Here is a 22,143-nt window from a genome sequence, read left to right on the forward strand (position 1 = left end):
GAACTCGCCCTAAAGCATCACAGATTGTTTGATTGTGAACCCCAACTAGAAACGGAGGATTCAGAAGACGAGTCTTCAATTTCAAGTAAACTTCACTTCATAGTCTCTCATGATGGTCATATTTTAGAGTTTGATTGACACTAGCGCTTCTCTGTTTTTACCTGACTCCAGGTTTCATTGGTGTTTGTGTAGTGCCGGATCTCAGGTGTGTGTCCGAGCTCGTTCTCGCTCGAGCTGCCATTGGCCACTCAGCGCTGGAGTTATAGGGTGATGTGGCAGCCATTGGTGCTCCACTCCTGTTTACCTGACCTGTTTATCTGCAGGAACCTTCACCTGAACCCGTGTCAACACTGATCAAATGCTCTGTTGACTATTAACTGGAGCGGCACGTGTCTTCTATCTCGGACTGCACCTGCTTGGCGGCGATAGCCCAAGGCCAGCCCGTCCGTGTGTTTCGAGACGATTTGGAGACATCTCAGGAGTCCGCCCATCTGACCTTCTCACAAAGTTATCCAATTTTTAGCACAAAACATTTTGTTCAATACATTTTTACGTAGTAAACGTTTGTACGTTTAATGCTAGTTTCAGAATGTTCAGTTCAGTGAACATCCCCTTAATGTTCGCAAAGAAGTTCATGTTTAAGAAGTGGACATTTGAACAGCTTAAAGAAATCACACTGTCATAACTCAATGGGAACATTAGCAGAACATCCTAAGAACATGTTTTTGTTCACTGAGTTCACAGCATGAAAAGTGACAGACTTGGCTTTTCATTTGCCAAGGTAATGTCAACAGAGAGACGTCCAATCAGAGGCAGCGATCCATCTCAAACACACAAACAGCAGATAGAGAGAGAGAGCAGGTGTTCCTGACACACACACACACACACACACACTCATTCTCTGTGATTAGACAGTAACTCTAGATCTCTCACTAGGCTGTGTAGAATAACTGGAGCAGTAATGGCTAACTTGATAATAAATGAAGTATCTGTGGTGGGCTAGAGGAGCTATCTGAGGCGGTCCTGTTGGAGATAAAGCGCTCGTTCTGTAGAGTTTGTGGGAATGTTTAGAGATGAAATAAACGACTGTGTGATCTGAATCGCTATAAACATGTGGAGACGTGTCTGCTGCTGCCGATCTTATGCCAATCTCAAACAAACGGATGAAAACCTGATCCAGCTCACCCCAATCAAAACAACATTTAGGCCGTGAGATTTATATTTAAGTGTGAGATTTCTGCATTTGAGCTGCATATAAAGTTACCGTCCCTTTCTTCTGGACTGGACTTCATGTGCGGTATCAGACATACAGGAATGAACCAAAGACTATTACACTCAAAAAATTATGGCACAGTTTAATTATTAAATATCATATCATCTTTTCAAAAGGCATTAATTCCAATAGCTTAGAATCAGCATAAACCTGTTCGTTGTGGAAATCTGGCTCTTATCTGTTCATAAAATCCAAACGGATGAAATGCGATTCTCATGCAGCCTCAAATTCAGGACTAAATCATTTGAGCCAGTTTGACTGGGTTTGGGATTAATTTGGGTTATATTAAGAGTTCAGTACTAGACTAGAGTCTGTATTTCTCCAGTGTTGTTGTGTTGTGTGTGTGTGTGTGTGTGTCATATTCACGTAGTGTGGATTGTCTAGAGAAAGTGTTTCAGTGACGTTCAGTAATGGAGGAGCAATATAAGTGTTCAGAGCAGAACAGGCTGTTATCTGCATGAACATGGCTGCACTGATAACAGTGTGTGTGTGCGTGTGTGTGTGTGTGTGTGTGTGTGTGTGAGAGACACTCCCTTCAGCTGTGTATAACCGCTCGTCCTCGCGGCGTCACTAACTCTTTCTCTGCGGTGTGTGTGTGTGTGTGTGTGTGTGTGTGTGTGATCATAGAGACAGATCCAGAATAACATCATCATCATCATCATCATCATCATCATTAATAAAGACGAGGCGTCAGAAACTAAAGCCAGATGCACCATCATGTGTGATATATTGATATGCTTCTTAATTATGATCAGTGCACATGACAGCTATCTAACTAAAACCTCTTCACAGTTGACATGTCCACGCAGATAAAGATCAGACTAAAGTTAAAACTGAAAGAACTAGAAATGCTTATTGGAAATAACCCTTTGGCATTAAAAGATGATTCCTAACTTCAAAACTGAAAATGGACACCGAAACTCCAGAGCTAACTAACAATTTCTTTATTCATATACTAAAGACTCATTCCTGAAGTCTGCGCTAAAGTCTTAAATATGTTAGAATCATTATTATGCATACTTGTCCTAAATTATTTGTAAAGAATGCATATACACACCGATCAGGCATATCATTATGACCACTGACAGCTGACACTGATGATCTCTTCATCACGGCTCCTGTTAGTGGGTGGGATATATTAGGCAGCAAGTGAACATTTAGTCCTCAGAGTTGATGTGTGTGAAGCAGGAGAAATGGGCAAGCGTAAGGATTTGAGCGAGTTTGGCCAGATTGTGACGGCTAGACGACTGGGTCAGAGCATCTCCAGAACTGCAGCTCTTGTGGGCTGTTCCCGGTCTGCAGTGGTCAGTATCTATCAACAGTCTAGTGGAGTCCATGCCTTGACGGGTCAGGGGGACCAACGCAATATTAGGATCATAATGTTATGCCTAATCTGTGTAAATGTTCTGCAGGAGAAACATGGACTGTAAATGAGTGAGAGCTGCCGCCCGTCTGAAGACACTAAACCAGCTCTGAGATCTAAACACACACACACACACACACACACGAGATCTGGCCATGAGCAGCTCTAGCGCTCTGCCTGGACTCCCTCAGGTCAGCTGGACTGGCGGCCTGTCCTGCAGTCTCTGGCAGATGAGGAAACATCATTACACCAGTCATCTGTAGGTCACATCCCAGAACAGGCTTCCCAGAGACCCATAACAGGGTTAGAGAACAGTGCTAGGATCTGCTCAAACCAATCAATCGCTGGAAGCTTGCTCACACTGAACCGCAAACACTGAGCTGTTGCTAGGTGCTTTGAGTGGTTGCTAGGAGCTCTTATTGGTTGCTAGGTGTGCTGAGTGGTTGCTATGTGCTCTGAGTGGTTGCTAGGTGCTCTGAGTGGTTTCTAGGTGCTCTGAGTGGTTGTTAGGTGCTTTGAGTGGTTGCTAGGAGCTCTTATTGGTTGCTAGGTGTGCTGAGTGGTTGCTATGTTCTCTGAGTGGTTGCTAGGAGCTCTTATTGGTTGCTAGGTGTGCTGAGTGGTTGTTAGTGTTCTGAGTGGTTGCTATGTGCTCTGAGTGGTTGCTAGGTGCTCTGAGTGGTTGCTAGGTGCTCTGACTGGTTGTTAGGTGTTCTGAGTGGTTGCTAGGTGTGCTGAATGGTAGCTAGGTGCTCTGAGTGGTTGCTAAGGTCTTCTGGCTGGTCGCTAGAGTGAGTTTCTGGCAGTTCTGTCTGTGTGTGTGTGTGTGTGTGTGTGTGTGTCGGTCAGTGAAGTCTAATGTGTTTATACTGTTATAATTAGACCCCATTGGCAACGATGGAGCAAACACACCTACATCTTGGATGTCCCAGGGGTCGGCAGATAAACATCACTTTTGGGGGGGGGGGGTGAACTATCCCTTTAACACACACTCTGAACACACTCTCTGAACACACTCTCTGAACACACTCTCTGAACACACTCTCTGAACACACACTCTGAACACACACTCTGAACACACACTCTGAACACACTCTCTGAACACACTCTCTGAACACACTCTCTGAACACACTCTCTGAACACACACTCTGAACACACTCTCTGAACACACTCTCTGAACACACTCTCTGAACACACACACTCTGAACACACACACTCTGAACACACACTCTGAACACACACACTCTGAACACACACACTCTGAACACACACACTCTGAACACACACTCTGAACACACACTCTGAACACACTCTCTGAACACACTCTCTGAACACACTCTCTGAACACACTCTGAACACACACTCTGAACACACACTCTGAACACACTCTCTGAACACACTCTCTGAACACACTCTCTGAACACACACTCTGAACACACTCTCTGAACACACTCTCTGAACACACTCTCTGAACACACACTCTGAACACACACTCTGAACACACTCTCTGAACACACTCTCTGAACACACACTCTGAACACACTCTCTGAACACACACTCTCTGAACACACACTCTCTGAACACACACTCTGAACACACACACTCTGAACACACACACTCTGAACACACACACTCTGAACACACACTCTGAACACACACTCTGAACACACACTCTGAACACACACTCTGAACACACTCTCTGAACACACTCTCTGAACACACACTCTGAACACACACTCTGAACACACACTCTGAACACACACTCTGAACACACACTCTGAACACACACTCTGAACACACTCTCTGAACACACTCTCTGAACACACACTCTGAACACACTCTCTGAACACACACTCTGAACACACACTCTGAACACACACTCTGAACACACACTCTGAATACACACTCTGAACACACACTCTGAACACACACTCTGAACACACTCTCTGAACACACTCTCTGAACACACTCTCTGAACACACTCTTTATGAACACACACTCTGAACACACACTCTGAACACACACTCTGAACACACACTCTGAACACACTCTCTGAACACACACTCTGAACACACTCTCTGAACACACTCTCTGAACACACTCTCTGAACACACTCTCTGAACACACTCTCTGAACACACTCTCTGAACACACTCTCTGAACACACTCTCTGAACACACACTCTGAACACACTCTCTGAACACACACTCTGAACACACTCTCTGAACACACTCTCTGAACACACACTCTGAACACACTCTCTGAACACACTCTCTGAACACACTCTCTGAACACACTCTCTGAACACACTCTCTGAACACACTCTCTGAACACACTCTCTGAACACACACTCTGAACACACTCTGAACACACACTCTGAACACACACTCTGAACACACTCTGAACACACACTCTGAACACACACTCTGAACACACACTCTGAACACACACTCTGAACACACTCTCTGAACACACTCTCTGAACACACTCTGAACACACTCTGAACACACACTCTGAACACACACTCTGAACACACACTCTGAACACACTCTCTGAACACACTCTCTGAACACACACTCTGAACACACACTCTGAACACACACTCTGTGGGTTGTTCTGAGCTTCATAATGCTTTACTTTAGCCTATAACAGACAGATCAGATCAAGGTGTCACACGGTGTGTGTTTCATGAACGGAACGGTGTGTGGTGTGTGTGTGTGTGTGTGGTGTGTGTGTTTAATGAACGGTGTGTGGTGTGTGTTTAATGAATGGTGTTTGGTGTGTGTGTGTGTGGTGTGTGTGTTTTTAATGAATGGTGTGTGGTGTGTGTGTTTCATGAACGGTGTGTGGTGTGTGTTTAATGAACGGTGTGTGGTGTGTGTGTTTAATGAACGGTGTGTGGTGTGTGTGTGTTTAATGAACGATGTGTGGTGTGTGTGTGTTTAATGAACGGTGTGTGGTGTGTGTGTGTTTAATGAACGATGTGTGGTGTGTGTGTTTAATAAACGGTGTGTGTGTGTTTAATGAACGGAATGTGGTGTGTGTGTTTCATGAACAGTGTGTGGTGTGTGTTTAATGAACGGTGTGTGGTGTGTGTGTGTTTAATAAACGGTGTGTGGTGTGTGTGTGTTTAATGAACGATGTGTGGTGTGTGTGTGTTTCATGAACGGTGTGTGGTGTGTATGTGTTAAAGGGGGGGTGAAATGCTGTTTCATGCATACTGATCTTTTTACACTGTTAAAGACTTGGAATCCCATACTAAACATAGACAAAGTTTCAAAAGTTAAGGTGGACGTTTGATGGGAGTATTTCTTTGTCAAAAATACTACTTCCGGTTAGTCATAAGTTTCGGCAAGTTTTTTGAGATCATGCGTCCCCTTTGACGTTAGTGGGGGCGGAATTTCCTTGTATGGGCCTTACGGACAATTCTACCGGAAGCGTGTGAGAGAGAGAGAGAGAGAGAGAGGGAGAGAGCGAAAGTAACAGGCTATGCCCATCAAAGCGCTGGCTCGTAGGATGCTGGACAGGTGATGTGCACATAACAATGTCACCAAAAAAGTGCGTTTTTGGTTGCCAGACCAAGACAGTCCTGCACAGATTCCCCAAAAACCCCGCGTTAAGGCAACAGTGGATGTAATTTGCTTTTCCGGATCAGCAACTGAGTTGCGCGAATGTTTATATCTGTTCGCTGCATTTCGGTGCCGACTGTTTCATAAACAAGGCCCAGCTCGACGCCGGATTTTCCGATCGCCTAATGCTGAAGGATGGAGCAGTCCCAACGATAAAGGTCCCAACGTTAGAACCGCAGGCGGTGAGTGAGACTGCTTCAAATGTCTGTGTTTTTGCCTATGCTCATCAAGTAGCCCAAACATGATCACGTAGAGTTAATTGATCAATGGAGCATGCGATGTGTAGTGCGTGTACATTTGTTTAGCTGGCCACTATATGTGTAACTTTATGTTTGTGTATTGTAAAAGCACTCCAAACAACAATACACAAAGAGTGGGGAAATATGTTGAACTAAATAAGCGCGCTTCTTCATTCAAATGCGCTACTATTCCGTGTCTTTCTATGTAAACACTAACTTAACCTGCCGTGCAAAACCAGTCCGCTTACTGTCTACACAAACCACGCGTAAACACACACACACACGTGCACAACTGCACTTCCCACATGTACACCTTCAAAGACAAAAATACGACGATATAATTCAAGTATAAATATGTAAATAACACAAGCCGCTAAGCATATTATATAGTTAGTGTATAACTTGTAGCACATAGAGACGTCCTGCTCTAGTCGTTTTTGCTGCTGCTCCTGTTCAACTGCAGCCTCTGGGTCTGATTCCGGATCATAGATGTATGGCTGTATCTGATTAAAAGCCATATTTTTATTTTGAATAAAGTTTTTTTCCCGCTGTTAGGGATGACACAGCTTTACGACGCACTCGACTCAACACAATAACAGCGGCGAGCACACGTCATTATTTAGCTCCGCTCACACGACACGCCCCCACCCGCTCGGCTTTTTCCGGAAAGACTCGGAACAGCGCATCTTTCTTATATAATTATAAAAAAAATAAAGACTTTTCGGAGATATGCAGGATGCAATGCTACTCTATAGGTACTCAAGATTGACATGACACTGACTGAAACTGAGTGTTTCACCCCCCCTTTAAATGAACGATGTGTGGGATGTGTGTTTATATAAAAACTGTGCCGCTTTATTTTAAGGTGGCGTAGTCCCACATTAACACACGTGCTTCCTATAGCAATAACTAACCCTATGGTAAGAGCAGTTAATATCACGCAGTAATTCAATATATAGTCACACCTCACCCTCAGCACTGGAGTAATTACACTGTAACGACACCTTCAGATAGAGGGGTACTTTACGCTCATTATATGGTGTCAGTGTTAGTGTGATTAAGGTGATTTCAGGATGACTGGGACATACAAGTGTCACAAAAAGTGTCCAATCAGCCTGAACTCACCCTATATATTAAAGTACTGTGATGTGAGCTTGTATTATTAGGGTTATAGCTGATTATAGTGACAGTAACAGGACACTGGGAAATAAAGTGATACCAACAACTGAAGTAACTTCCACAAACAAACCCGCGCTGAGAAACCCTGCAGTGTGTGTGTGTGTGTGTGTGTGTGTGTGGACACACGTGGAGCTCCGGAAACGGCTGTACCTGTTTTGAAGCGCAGATCCTCGTCTTCCGCGTCCCCGAACTCTTTGATCAACGCCACGAACAGGATCCCGAAAGCGTTCTGGATGCCGAACACCGAGCCGTTGCACCACATGGAGGCCAGCATCACCACCCAGCCCCATCCGCCCTCCGGGGGCTCGAACTCGGCAGACGCCTTCTGCGCGCCCGCGGACACCGGGCAGCCGTTCCCCTGCGCATCCGCGCGGCTCGGCTCAGGCTCGGGGCAGCCGTTCCCCTGCGCGTCCGCGCGGCTCGGCTCGGGCTCGGGGTGAGTCTCGGTCATGCTGATGGATCTCCTCTGACAGCCCGGATGCGCGTGTCTGCTGCTCTGGCGTCTGTTACACTGTTACACTGCTCGCTACTGTAACCTATAAATACAGCGGAGCTGCGGGGGCGGGGCTACAGACCCCCCCCCGTGCGAGCGCGCGTCCGATGGAGAGCCTCCTGGAGAAGTCCTGCACGCGCAGTAACAGCTGCCCGCAGTCACTCATGTGTGTGTGTGTGTGTGTGTGTGTACTCCAGCAGCACGCGTGCGCGCTCTGGTGTCGTTAGAGAGTAAAGCCTGGACAGGAGGTTAAATCAGGAGTTAGTTTTAGTTCTCCAAGTTCTTCAGTGTTTGGCTGAGCTGTGTACTGTTATAATCTCTGCTCTAAAGGCACATGAAATGCGTGTTTAATGGAGTATTGCAGTGTACATTACACATGCACTGCTGAGAGTGAGTGTGAGATCCCAGTAATCCCACAGAAGGGCTTCTCTTTAGCCTGATGTGGTCGTCCTCAACTCTAGTCAGAGTCTGATGCTCCATTGGGCTGTGATTATGGGGCGCGTTTCAACCCAACCAGGAAAGACATCAATTGGACAGACCTACAACCAACTACAACGAGCATCGAAGCGACGCATTGTCAAATGTCGACAGACAGAGCTCAACTGCACTGTGTTGCCAAGTCCGCAGTTTTTCTGCAGGTTGAAGTGACTATCATGTGATCTATAGATCCATGAGAGCGAATATTAGCAGGCGACCTTGCTAAAATAACACACATTTTACTCCCCAAACGCCATTTTTCCCTGGAGAACACCCCAAGAAGCTGTTGTTTAGGGCTAGTAGATGGCGGGTTTTGTTGTTAAAACTTGGCAACCCTGTCTGCACGCGCGCTGGAATACACGATCTTTGCTGGTGTTGTAAAAAAGATATCATAATTTAATGATACACAGAGCACTTACCCAACATGATCATCATTTCTGAGGGAAATTGTTAAGGTGAATGCAGATACAAACAAGCTCTCCGTTTAGGATACGAACAAATATAATCCAAGCCCCTTTGATGACGTGCATGATTACGTTACTGCTGATCATCTGTCCGTCATCGGCTAAAGCCCGCCCTGATGATCTCATTGGTCAGTTTCTGCTGATCATCTGTCTGTCATCGTCTAAAGCCCGCCCTGATGATCTCATTGGTCAGTTTCTGCTGATCATCTGTCCGTCATCATCTAAAGCCCGCCCTGATGATCTCATTGGTCAGTTTCTGCTGATCATCTGTCTGTCATCGTCTAAAGCCCGCCCTGATGATCTTATTGGTCCAAACAGTTTCTGTTTCGGAGATAATTACTAGTGATGTGTCGTTCATGAATCTTTAATATGACTCGGGACTAACGAGTTGTCTCAGAGAGTGATTCATTCATTTTGTGTTGACCGCGCATGCGCATTACGCAACATATGGGCTCTGAATCAGCTCTGAATCTCCGAGTCGTTCGTTCTTCCTGTCAGTCCCATAGAGTCTATGCTATCAGTAATGGAAGCAGAACATTGCTGATAAAAATCTCAATAATATGTATTTTGTTTGTGGTTGTAATGTGTCAAAATGTGGAAAAGCTCAGTGGGTATGAATCATTTTGCAAGGCACTGTACATGGCCTCACACACAACTGTGGACACACCCTAAATTTAGTAAGGGTTTAAACAGTTCATTGATTGTTATTAAGGATGTGGCACTGTCTGATCATTTCTGTATTTTCTTTGACATATCAATCTCTCCTGCCATTGAAGCTAGATCTGTCTCTGTCAAAAAGAGATGCTTAAATGAGAACACTCATGTGCTGTTTATGAAGGCTTTATCTCCCATGATTTTCTCCTTTACTCTTTTAACTCAAAAGTTAAGAGTGTAATTGATGATATTGCTTCAGTGAAAGTCAGGAAAAAAGAATGGCAAGCCTAAAGCACCTTCAAAAACAGCAGTTTCTGTGGCACAAGACAAAACTTGTAGTCCATTATAACATCTATAAAGAGAGCCTTCATGATTTCAGTGTGGATCTAGGCACAGCTAGACGAGACCTTCTCAAATATTATAAACAGAAACATAAACAACATGCAAACTCTTGTAATGCTCAGCCAAATTGGTTAGGTTACAATACTTAAAATGGGGTCAGACTGTACTGCGTGAGATGTTTAGGTGTTAAAAGAATGAGACATAAAACAGATGAGATTAATTAGAAATGGTGTGTTTACAATGTTCACCCGAGACTTTAAAACAACACAATAAAATCATGAGAACTCAGGTTGTTAAAAGCATACACACCAGTGTACCATATCCTAAAACAGTCCAAGCATCCTAATGTGCTGATAAGTCCCAATGTTAGTGTCCTCCAGTGTATATCACAATCCAAGAAAAAGAGATAATCCAAAAGTTTGCAGATGTGTCTGAAAAGGTTGGAAAATCCACAATCTATAAGGTGCTATTTAGTGACTGTTAGTGATTGTCCATTTGTTTGTCATGCTGCTCTTTTTATACAGATGCATTTCCTACTTCCTGTCATGTGACTTATCACATGACAGGCCAACCATTAATTACTTAAAAGACATATACACACTTAAGATGGTAAAAGGAATAAAAAGGACAAAGAAAACATGTAAACCAATTAAAACTCTATAATACATCACATTGTATTAACTAGAGTGGTAAAACATGTCTTATGTCTCTTTATGATACTGTAGAGAGTAACAAAAACTGTTTGGAAGCAGATCTCCTAGAAGTGGTGAACTCCTCACTTCTCTACGGGACTTTTCCAACGGCCCTTAAAACTGCAATAGTTAAGCGTCTTCTGAAAAAGAGAAATCTGGATAACTCCATACTGAGCAACTACAGACCAATCTCAAATCTCCCCTTCATAGGCAAGAATATTGAAAAAAAGTTTTCAATCAGTTGAACAAATTCTTAAACTCAAACGGATTCTTTGACAATTTTCAATCTGGTTTCCGACCGCATCACAGCACAGAGACAGCGCTCATAAAGATTATAAATGATATTCGCTTGAATACTGATACAGGCAAAACATCAATTCTGGTTCTACTCGACCTCAGTGCTGCATTCGACACTGTTGACCACGCCATACTTCTAGACAGGCTGGAAAACTGGGTTGGGCTTTCTGGGATGGTCCTCAGATGGTTCAGGTCATACTTAGAAGGGAGAGGTTATTATGTGAGTATAGGAGACCATAAGTCTGAGTGGACATCCATGACATGCGGAGTCCCACAAGGGTCCATTCTTGCACCACTCCTGTTTAACCTGTATATGCTGCCACTGAGCCAAATAATGAAAAAGAACAATATTGCTTACCACAGCTATGCTGATGACACCCAGCTCTACTTAGCACTGTCACCTAATGACTACAGCCCCATTGACTCGCTGTGCAAATGCATTGATGAAGTTAACAACTGGATGTGCCAAAACTATCTTCAGTTAAACAAAGACAAAACTGAAATCACTACATTTGGAAACAAAGATGAAATTCTCAAGGTGAACGCATATCTTGAGGTGAAAGGTCTGATAACAAAAAATCAAGTCAGGAATCTTGGAGTGATTTTGGAGTCAGACCTGAGTTTCAGTAGTCATGTCAAAGCAATAACTAAATCAGCATACTATCATCTGAAAAATATTGCAAGAGTTAGATGCTTTGTTTCCAGGCAAGATTTAGAGAAACTCGTTCATGCTTTTATCACCAGTAGGGTGGACTATTGTAATGGCCTTCTCACCGGCCTTCCCAAAAAGACCATTAGACAGCTGCAGCTCATACAGAACGCTGCTGCCAGGATTCTGAGCAGAACCAGAAAATATGACCATATCACACCAGTCCTCAGGTCTTTACACTGGCTTCCAGTTACATTTAGGATCGACTTTAAAGTACTATTACTTGTTTATAAATCACTCAATGAGCTAGGACCTCAATACATCGCAGATATGCTGATTAAATACAAACCCAACAGATCACTCAAATCAGCAGGATCAAGTCAGTTAGAAATACCAAGAGTTCACTCAAAGCAAGGAGAGTCTGCTTTTAGCTATTATGCCAGCCGTAGTTGGAACCGGCTTCCTGAACAGATCAGATGTGCTCCAACAGTAGCCACATTCAAATCCAGACTCAAAACACATCTGTTCAGCTGAGCATTTACTTAATGAGCACTGTTACTGTCTGATTGCATTTAATCTTAATGTATCATCTCTTTATTCTACTAATTATTTGTATTACTGTGCCATTGTATGTCCGCATCTTTACATTTGTAATTATTTTGTACCTGTATCATGGTTTTATTTCTTTAAAATCTTCTTATAACTGTTTTAATTATCCTTTTTTTTTTTTTTTTTTTTTTATTAAAGCTGTCTGGGTGGTGAGAGCGTTCTTGTCCAGGATATTCTAAAGAAACCAGGAGTTGGCCCTGGAGTTAGTCCAGGAAGATTTGTCTGCAAGGGTATCGTTCAAATGTAGTATATATATATATATATATATATATATATATATATATATATATATATATATATATATATATATATATATATATATATATATATATATATATATATATATATATTATTTTTATTTTTTTCTTATTATTTTTTCTTATTAATATTTTAATTTGATTTCTGTGTAAAGTACTTTGAATTTACATTTTGAATAAAATGCGCTGTATAAATAAACTTGCTGGCCTTTTCCATTTTGTCTAACTTATGTTTTTTGACTCACTATTTTGTTTTTAGACATATCATTTTTTTATTTGTTACATTTATATAACGCTTTTCTAGGCACTCAAATTTCTTTTACATATAGAAGCGGGGGGAATATCCTCAACCACCACCAATGTGCAGCCGTCGCATAATTTGACAACTGGGCAAATTTGGTTACATCCCTACTCTTTCTCCGAAGGACATCCTGGGATTTTTAATGACCACAGAGTCAGTATAAGGTTTATATCTCGGTTTAACGTCTCATCCAAAGGACGGTGCTATTTGACAGTACAGTGTCCCCATCCCTATACTGGGGTGTTAGGACCCACACAGACCCCAGAGTGAGCGCCCCCTGCTGGCCTAAATAACACCTCTGCCAGCAACAACCTAATTTTTCCCAGTTGGTCTCCCATCCAGGTATTAACCAGGCTCTGCCCTACTTAGCTTCAGTGGGAAACCAGTCTTGGGCTACAGTATGATATGGCTGCTGGTTATCCTGGATTAAACTTGCCATTGCGTTTATAATTTGTTATTTTGGTTTTGGTTTTGTGATTTTTTTGCACTTCTCGACCACCGTATTAATTAATTAAACCACAACACTAAACCTTTCTTTTAACACAGAAGCTCACCAGAGTTCATAGAAATAAAGTCTCTCAATCAACCTCAAATGGAATTCCTTTTAAAAACCATGAACATACTCCAACAATTTTATATGAAAAGTTCAAACATTGTTATAACATTTACATGCAGCGCTCGGTCACCATACAAGCTAAGAACAGTCTTCTTCTCTTAATCCCTATGTCTGCCAGCCCATTCATACAGCGGTCCCTACGGGGAAACTACGGTACTGATTATAACTTTAACACAGTGTAGAACTCTAGGGGTTATACAGTTCTACAGAGATTCTGAATATACAAAACACTTTCAGAACAATTAGATGTAGCCGAACAGATGTGATTTGTCTATGTTCATGTGGACGTTAGAAAGAGGATTTTCAAGTGTGTGTGTTGTGTGTTGTTTAATCTGACACAGGGACACTGAAGAATCATAATTAACCCTAAATCCAGCACAGAGGGGTTCAGTGAATGTGGTGTTGAATGTGTGTAAGTGTGTGAGTGTGTGTGTGTCAGAGACGCTGTAGAAGGACAGAGTGCCGGCCGACACGTCCACATATACTCCTGCTCTCTGAGAGGATGAACTGATGTCAGGAATATCACTCCTGATATTATTGTGCCAGACAGAGAATCCTTTATCAGAGCAGATCAGACTCCAGGATTTGTCATTGAATCCAAACCAACAGTCACTCTGTCCTTTCCTGCTGATTCCTTTATTTGTCACTGACATTTCAGCACCTCCGCTCCATTCAGCCTCCCAGTAACAGCGGCCAGTCAGACACTCTCCACACAGAACCTGAAGATATTCATCAAATCTCTCTGGATGATCAGGATACGGCTGGAGCTCTTCCACACACTTCACCTTCCTGTTCCCCTCAGACAGAACGAGACGAGTGTGTGCTGTGTTTGGATCCAGTGTGAGATCACAGGCCCCTGAACACAAGAAGAGAAAAACATCTAGGCACTAGACGAGTGTGTGTGTGTGTGTGTGTGCTTGTTTTTGTGAAATATCAGGATACGAATGTGTATAATGCCATGGGTATGACACAGGTATTACAAGGAGAGCATGAAAAATGAGGACATTACCCGTGTCCCCACTCTTCAAAAGGCTTATAAATCACACAGGATGAGTTTTTAAAAAAAAAAATGCAGAATGTTTCCTCTGATGGGTAGGTTTAGGTTTAGGTGTAGTGTGTGTATGTGTGTGTGTGTGTGTGTGTGTGTGTGTGTGTGTGTGTGTGTGTGTGTGTGTGTGTGTGTGTGTGTGTGTGTGTGTGTGTAGACATACACTTTCGTGGTCCTGCTGTGATCCTGATCTCCCCTCCATGATCAACACTATAAACACACAAACACCCATTAATGTAGATATGCATCATGCACACACATTCACTATATCAGTACAGTTTAACACACTTGAGTCTCTGCAGTGAGCAGTTTGGATCCTCCATTTTGTCAGAGAGCAGCTTGACTCCTGAATCTCCTGGGTGATTGTAGCTCAGATCCAGCTCTCTCAGGTGTGAGGGGTTTGAACTCAGAGCTGAAGACACAAAACCACAGCCTTCCTCTGTCACCATACAGCCAGACAACCTACAGATGGATCAAAACAGCCTCGTCATCTACAAAAACACACATCAACACTCAAACACCTGAGTAAATATCATTCATAGTGTGAATTTATACAAGAGATTTCTTAATATGTCTCACTCTAACAAAAAACATGTTCATACTTCTCTAATTATCACATTGAAACACACAGGGTTTTAAAACATCAGCAATAATGGTAATCAATCAAATATATCAGCAGTAATTCAATAAATACACTTCAGAAATTCGTCAGTTCCAGTTGAGAGTACGCTGTGCGCGATATGACTACCGCTTCTCACCACTATTTACTGTTCATTGTTTTGTTTTGTTCTGTTCAGTTTTGTTTTGTTTCTTGTTTTGTTAATCATCTGGGCCCGTATTTATTAAGCTTCTCAAAGTGCTATTTTAGTCTTAAGTGCTGAAAATTCATGAAATTTACTCCTACTTTCAAACTTAAGTATAAAAGCAAGTTATCAAATTTCTTAAAGCTAAGAATCCCTCTTCCTCTCCCAGTTATTTAAGACAGCTCCAAAGGTCTCTCAGTGGTCAGGAGTTGCCAGTAGGGGCTTGTGATGGCGCTGAGGAGACAGAGACGTGTGCAAATCTTTCAATAGATGGAGAATGTGTTCGAAATGTTTGACGACAAACACTTAATCAAACAGTATCGTTTGGACAGAGCAGACATCATCTTTTTCAGCGCTGGTTAATGTTGGGTTTTATTAAAAAAACACAAAAAAAAAAACACTGAGTAATTCAGCAACTAGTAGCGATCTCTTCTTCCTCCTGCCATGTCGGTTTTCTTTTGGAATCCATGGTGGTTGATTATATATTTTTAAAAAATCTAGGCTATATATAGGCAGGTCATTTAACAGCACACCAGTTTAAAACATTTAATTAAATGGATGAAAACATGTTTATCTTTTTATTTAAAATGTGTATATTATAATGTATTCTCTTGAAAACTCTTTATTGTCAAATGTGTATTGGATGTAAACTCCTCTTAGGAACTTCACCATTCAATGTGAATTTATCTGAGGATATTCTTAAATAAGGACATCTATTCAGTGATTGGTTCATGCCTATGACATCATACAAAATTCCATTTGTGGCACAGCAAAGTGTCGTAAATCCACTCTAAGACTAGCACTTAAGATTTAGTCCTACACTTTACTTAAAGTATGATTGGGACGCTTGATAACTAACTTTTAAGCGCAGCTTTGAGCCAAGAATTTTTTTACTCTTAAGTCAATTCTTAGCAGTGTTCTTGTGAGTAATTCTAAGATGTTTGATAAATACGGGCCCTGGGCCCGTATTTATCAAGCTTCTCAAAGTGCTATTTTATTCTTAAGTGCTGAGAATTCATGAAATTTACTCCTACTTTCAAACTTAAGTATAAAAGCAAGTTATCAAATTTCTTAAAGCTAAGAATCCCTCTTCCTCTCCCAGTTATTTAAGAGCTCGAGAGGTCTCTCAGGGGTCAGGAGTGGCCAGTAGGGGCTGTGATGGCGCTGAGGAGACAGAGACGTGTGCAAATCTTTCAATAGATGGAGAATGTGTTTGAAATGTTTGACGACAAACAGTTAATCAAACAGTATCGTTTGGACAGAGCAGACATCATCTTTTTCAGCGCTGGTTAATGTTGGGCTTTATAAAAATAAAAAATAAAAATAAATAAAAAGACTGTTCGAGTAATTCAGCAAGCAATAGCGATCGCTTCTTCCTCCTGCCATGTCGGTTTTCTTTTGGAATCTATGGTGGTTGATTATATATTTAAAAAAATCTACGCTATATATAGGCAGGTCATTTAACAGCACACCAGTTTAAAAATTTAATTAAATGGATGAAAACATGTTTATCTTTCATTTAAAATGTGTATATTATAATGTATTCTCTTGAAAACTCTTTATTGTCAAATGTGTATTGGATGTAAACTGTTAGGAACTTCACCATTCAATGTGAATTTATCTGAGGATATTCTTAAATAAGGACATCTATTCAGTGATTGGCAGAGGTGGGACAAAGTCATTGTTATGCAAGTCACAAGTAAGTCTCAAGTCTTTGCCCTCGAGTCCCGAGTCAAGTCGAGTCAAAGATGAGGCAAGTCTCGAGTCGAGTCAGAAGTCAAAGCCAACAAGTCTCAAGTCGAGTCCAAGTCCTACCATTTTAGTTTCGAGTCATTTCAAGTCATCTTACCACAGAAATAAAAATTATACAAATCATGTATGTCTGTAAGATTTGTATTTATTTAAACCTCTTTTTATACAATGACATTAAGCAAATACAGTAAAAAAAACAGAAAATGTAAATTTTCACAGAAAATGCTTGTATTTCAACAGCATATTGCACTAGAACAATGCACAGCAGCTTCAGTCCTGTATTGTGTTGACCTCATATTGCAAAACAGTTCAACTTTCAAATAGATATGGGTCCTTTTAGCATAAACTTAGGGCCATTATGGGAATATTGTTTAGCTTATTTTTGGTTTTATTTGGTTTACTTTAATAATTTAATTTATTCAATTATTTTGTTTTGCTATACTTTTTATGCCAGCTTGCCATGGCCCCCCTAGCGCCCCCTCGTGGCACCCAGGGGTCCCTGTCCCCATTTTGAAAACCACTGCTATAAAGCATATGACTTCAGTTTCTGGAGGGAAAGGGCTTTCTTATGACTTTTGAAGCAGTGAAAATATTCTTAATATTGCATACACTGAAACTGAAATATTATCGTATACCGTAGTGTATAATAGACAATGAATATTAACACAACAACACTGATATGAGTAAAGAGTAGTTTCAAATACAAAATGTGAGGCTATAAGGGATTTTCTGACATCTGTTTCATATTCTTCTCAGGTATGAAGAATACAGAGGGGTGGGGGGCCCAAAACAAGCCCAATATTATTATATTATTTATTATCATCAGTATTATTTATGATCAATAATTTATCAATAAATGAGCCTGCAACATATTAAACTGAAATCTCGTGGAGTTTAAAAAGCAAATAGAGATGGGATTTTACAAAATTCTTCAAGTTGCAATAAAGGCTGTAAACAGAAGAGGTTTGGAGATTGAAAAAGAGAAAAAGGGATGTGAGGGAATATTGTAACTCCAGTCGGAGTTATTGCACACATATAAGGAGCAGTGGTGAACATGCACACTATAGACCATAAAAAGGATAAGCCCTGCATCTTAATGTGCAATCTGCTCTAAATAGTATTGAAAATTACTAATGTCACATAGCTACTATTTAGGATTATTATGCACTTTTTTTACAGTCTATGATTGGGAGTTAGTGCCCAGGAAAACACTGAGAGCGCTGCAATATAGAGACATGTTCATAATAATATACATTCGAACCATACCTACTGTTATTATTAGTAGCCTATACTTTTTTTTATTATTTATTGTTATTTTTATAATAGCCAAATAATAATAGTCATAATAAATAGCCTACATTATAAAAAATATTTTTAAGATTAAATTGGGTGGCTCACCTCCCTGTTTCCTCTCCATCTCTGTACATCTCTGCTGGTTGCATTGTTTGTAAAAAAAAATAAAAAATAAAAAATGTATTCGTCTATTTACGTCTACGAACTATCATTACATTTATAACATCACATCACATGCCTGCACGTTGAATGCGATTTTTCTTCAATGAAGGGAAGAAGGCGGGATGTATGAGGACGAATGACTACAGCACTTGTATCGTTGCACTATGGCTATTAGCTGTGAGAAGACAGTGTCAGGCAATGTATTTGGACAAAACAGCGACCATAAATGTAAAGAAACGAAGTTGCTTGTCATATTTTCCTAACAAGCAACCACATTTTTTTCAAATAAGCCCAAAAAACCGCGACCCGCAATTCGAGATTTTTTACCGCGACTTGCCAAAAAGAGAAGCCCAAAGCTATGGATACTGTCGAATCAAACCAACTTGGGACTACGGTGATTGGATGTCGTGACTCGTGCTGGCAGCGCGCGTGCTCTCTGCATGCATACAGGTGCAGCTTTTTTTCTCTGAGAGCAGCGCGGCCGTGTGAAAGAAAAATGGCCAAAAAGTAGCAAGTCTTCTCGAGTCATAAGGCTCAAGTCCAAGTGAAGTCACGAGTCATTGATGTTAAAGTCCAAGTCGAGTTGCAAGTCTTTGTACATTTTGTCGAGTCGAGTCCAAAGTCATCAAATTCATGACTCGAGTCTGACTCGAGTCCAAGTCACATGACTCGAGTCCACACCTCTGGTGATTGGTTCATGCCTATGACATCATACAAAATTCCATTTGTGGCAAAGCAAAGTGTCGTAAATCCACAAGACTAGCACTTAAGATTTAGTCCTACACTTTACTTAAAGTATGATTGGGACGCTTGATAACTAACTCTTAAGCGCAGCTTTGAGCCAAGAATTTTTTTACTCTTAAGTCAATTCTTAGCAGTGTTCTTGTGAGTAATTCTAAGATGTTTGATAAATACGGGCCCTGTTAAACACCGATAAACATCTGTAAATTGTTTATCATCAATGGGACTAATTCGCATGAATGTGGTTTCTGAGGACTTAAAGTTGGATATACTTGCTTTGGACTTCAAGTCTGGATCTGGTGAAACAGTGTAAGATGCTTTGAGTGAAGCATCTTGAGCTGCTGTGTGATTTTTTTCAGTTCTGGGTCATAAATAACTCAACTTTGAAATCCCTTTGACATTCTTTGGACTGTTTTTACAAACTGCTGAAGAGTTTGTGAAATCCCTGTGAGCCCTCTGCCCATTGCCCAGGCTTTACTACTCTACACTCACTTTGGGTAAGTAAGCTTCCTCTATTTATCTGAGTAGTGTCTCTCCATGTTTTTTCCTATTCTAGGTTTGGCTAACGTGGAGTGCTGTGGCTTCAATTTACTCTTTCCCTTTGACGTAACCGGTAAGCAAGTTTCCACTTATTTGGTGAGTTGCTCTGTTTGGTTGTGGATCACATCTAGCATCAGCTGGGTTTGGCAAACGTGGTATTGTTTAGGGTGGTTATATTGCTTTCTGTGAGTGCTGTCTTAAACTCTGCGAGGAGATGTATTTTGCCTTTTATAACTCGATGGCACTGAGATCGCTGGCCTTAGTCATTTTTGGATTTGTTTTGGTTCTCAATGACAGTATGGATTTTCATTATTCTTCACTACAGCTGCATAGCCTAAATAATAACTCTTTCCTGGAAACCACTACATTCGTTTGGTGCACTACCCTCTGTATTGCTCATCATGCTCACTATATCCATCAGTCTGCAAAGCATCGATGGGTCTATGATTGCAATTCCTCTTTGTCAGAGATGCTACCTACTCATCAACACTCCCCATCGACACAACTGCACTCTTCTGAACACTCGTTCCCTCTCTGGCAAAGGTGCACTGCTGAATGACAACTGAGAGAAAGCTGGATTTACTATTCTTGACTGAAACCTGGCAAACACCTTATGATTTCATTGAACTTTTACCTTTTTCCTTTTACCATTTGACCTTTTAAGCCCCCCTGGATATAGCTACCTGACAAAACCTAGACTTAGTGGCAGAGGTGGTGGTCTGGCTTTAATCTTCAAAAACAATTACAAATGAACTAAAATTGATGTTTCCAGTTTTGAATGTCTATCACTTAAACTTGCTGGTCCTGCTCCACCACTATGCAGATTTATAGAACCCCTAGATATAATACAAATTTATCTCTGAATTGACTCAACTTCTCACTCTTGCCTGTGCCCAACATGATGAAATCATGATGCTAGGTAGGGAAGGCTGACGAAAAACTGATGTTTGACACTGTGTCAAGATCCCGAAGCACAGTTGTTTCGAAACACTGCTCCGAACTGTGATTCGAAACACCCATGTCACGTGACTATGGCTAAATGAAGCTGCAAAGTGTTACTGCTTTGATTGTAAGGGGCTCGAACAAACCACACAGTTACATATCTGTTTGAACTGAGTCTGGTTTCTCCCAAGGTTTATTTTTCTCCATCATGCGAGTTTCCGAGTTTCGGTTCCTTTGGTCGCCTTTGGCTTGGCTTGCTCAGTTGGGGACACTAAAAATATGATCAAAGTTATTCAACTAGTTATACAGATAAAATTTATGAATTAAGTTTTAATAAATTCTATAAACTATAAAACGGATCTGCCAACATTGTCGCTCTATGATAAATTAAAATAAGTTGATAACACTGTTTTCTCCAGAACGACTGTACAGCCAAATCTAATTTTGTTGCAATATTGCCCTGTTTGACACTGTGAAGCTGCTTTAACACAATCGTGATTGTAAAAGCGCTATATAAATAAAGTTGATTGATTGATTGATTGATTGAACATAATTCCCCAGTTTAAAAGTGAAGTTAATACATCTTCACTCGTAGGTTTTGTGAAAGGAGATACATTTTGTGATAGCAGTGATTTTGTAATATATGTGAGATTTATAGTGTGCTTTGGTTAGTTATATTAAGGCTAGATTTAAATTAGATATATATATATATATTCATAGGTGAGATGAGAGATGGTGTACATCTGTTGTGTGGGAGCATTTTCATTTGGAAACACCAAATAAAGTGAGATGTATTATTTGTGATAGGCAGCTAGCCTACTGCAACAATACATCATCCATGATGCGCCATTTGAGGAGAATTCATCCTGCCATTTTGGAGGGTAAAGAGGATAGTCAAATTCCCCCTGTACATCGACCTGCTACTGACACTGCTGGGCGTCTAAGCAAGGTATGCAATGTTTGAAATATAATTCAGATAAAATCACAAAGTGTTGTTGGGACACTGTTTAGAAAGTTGGTGAGTAGTTTCAGTCTTCATCTAACTTTATGGAGATATGTCATCTGAATAATTATGTCACTTATATTTCACATATGCTGCCAGTTTATGCTTTATAATTGATGTTTTACTTTTCATTCAGAGCCACAAATGTCAACATTTTCATCATCATCCTTGTTACCAACAACAACACCAGCAGAAACCCAGGACAGTTTATGGGAACTGTTTGATAGCCATATCTGTGAAACCCAGACGATACACAGTGCCACAGCTGATGCAACAGCAGATGTGAAAAAGTACCTCATGGATGCAATTAATATTTTTGAACAAA

The 22,143-nt window shown here is 41.1% G+C and overlaps 2 protein-coding genes across 3 annotated transcripts in view; both read right to left on the reverse strand.

The window, feature by feature from the left end:
• slc16a10 (solute carrier family 16 member 10) overlaps window positions 1-8,232 on the reverse strand; it is a 29,645-nt gene extending 21,413 nt beyond the window's left edge. Inside the window, 1 exon segment of the mRNA XM_067416620.1 lies at window positions 7,834-8,232. Coding sequence (XP_067272721.1) covers window positions 7,834-8,134 — 301 coding nt within the window. The 5' untranslated portion in view covers window positions 8,135-8,232.
• Window positions 8,233-13,508: 5,276 nt separating this feature from the next.
• LOC137040876 (NACHT, LRR and PYD domains-containing protein 3-like) overlaps window positions 13,509-22,143 on the reverse strand; it is a 34,499-nt gene continuing 25,864 nt past the window's right edge. For both annotated transcript variants that reach the window (XM_067416633.1, XM_067416632.1), the window contains 3 exons: window positions 14,871-15,044; window positions 14,746-14,792; window positions 13,509-14,390 (listed from right to left, as the gene is read on the reverse strand). In XM_067416633.1, the coding sequence (XP_067272734.1) occupies window positions 13,777-14,390; window positions 14,746-14,792; window positions 14,871-15,044 (835 nt within the window). In that variant the 3' untranslated portion in view covers window positions 13,509-13,776. The remainder of the gene's footprint in view (window positions 14,391-14,745; window positions 14,793-14,870; window positions 15,045-22,143) is intronic.

This window comes from Pseudorasbora parva, chromosome 15, assembly GCF_024679245.1.
Source record: "Pseudorasbora parva isolate DD20220531a chromosome 15, ASM2467924v1, whole genome shotgun sequence".
NCBI lineage: Eukaryota > Metazoa > Chordata > Actinopteri > Cypriniformes > Gobionidae > Pseudorasbora > Pseudorasbora parva.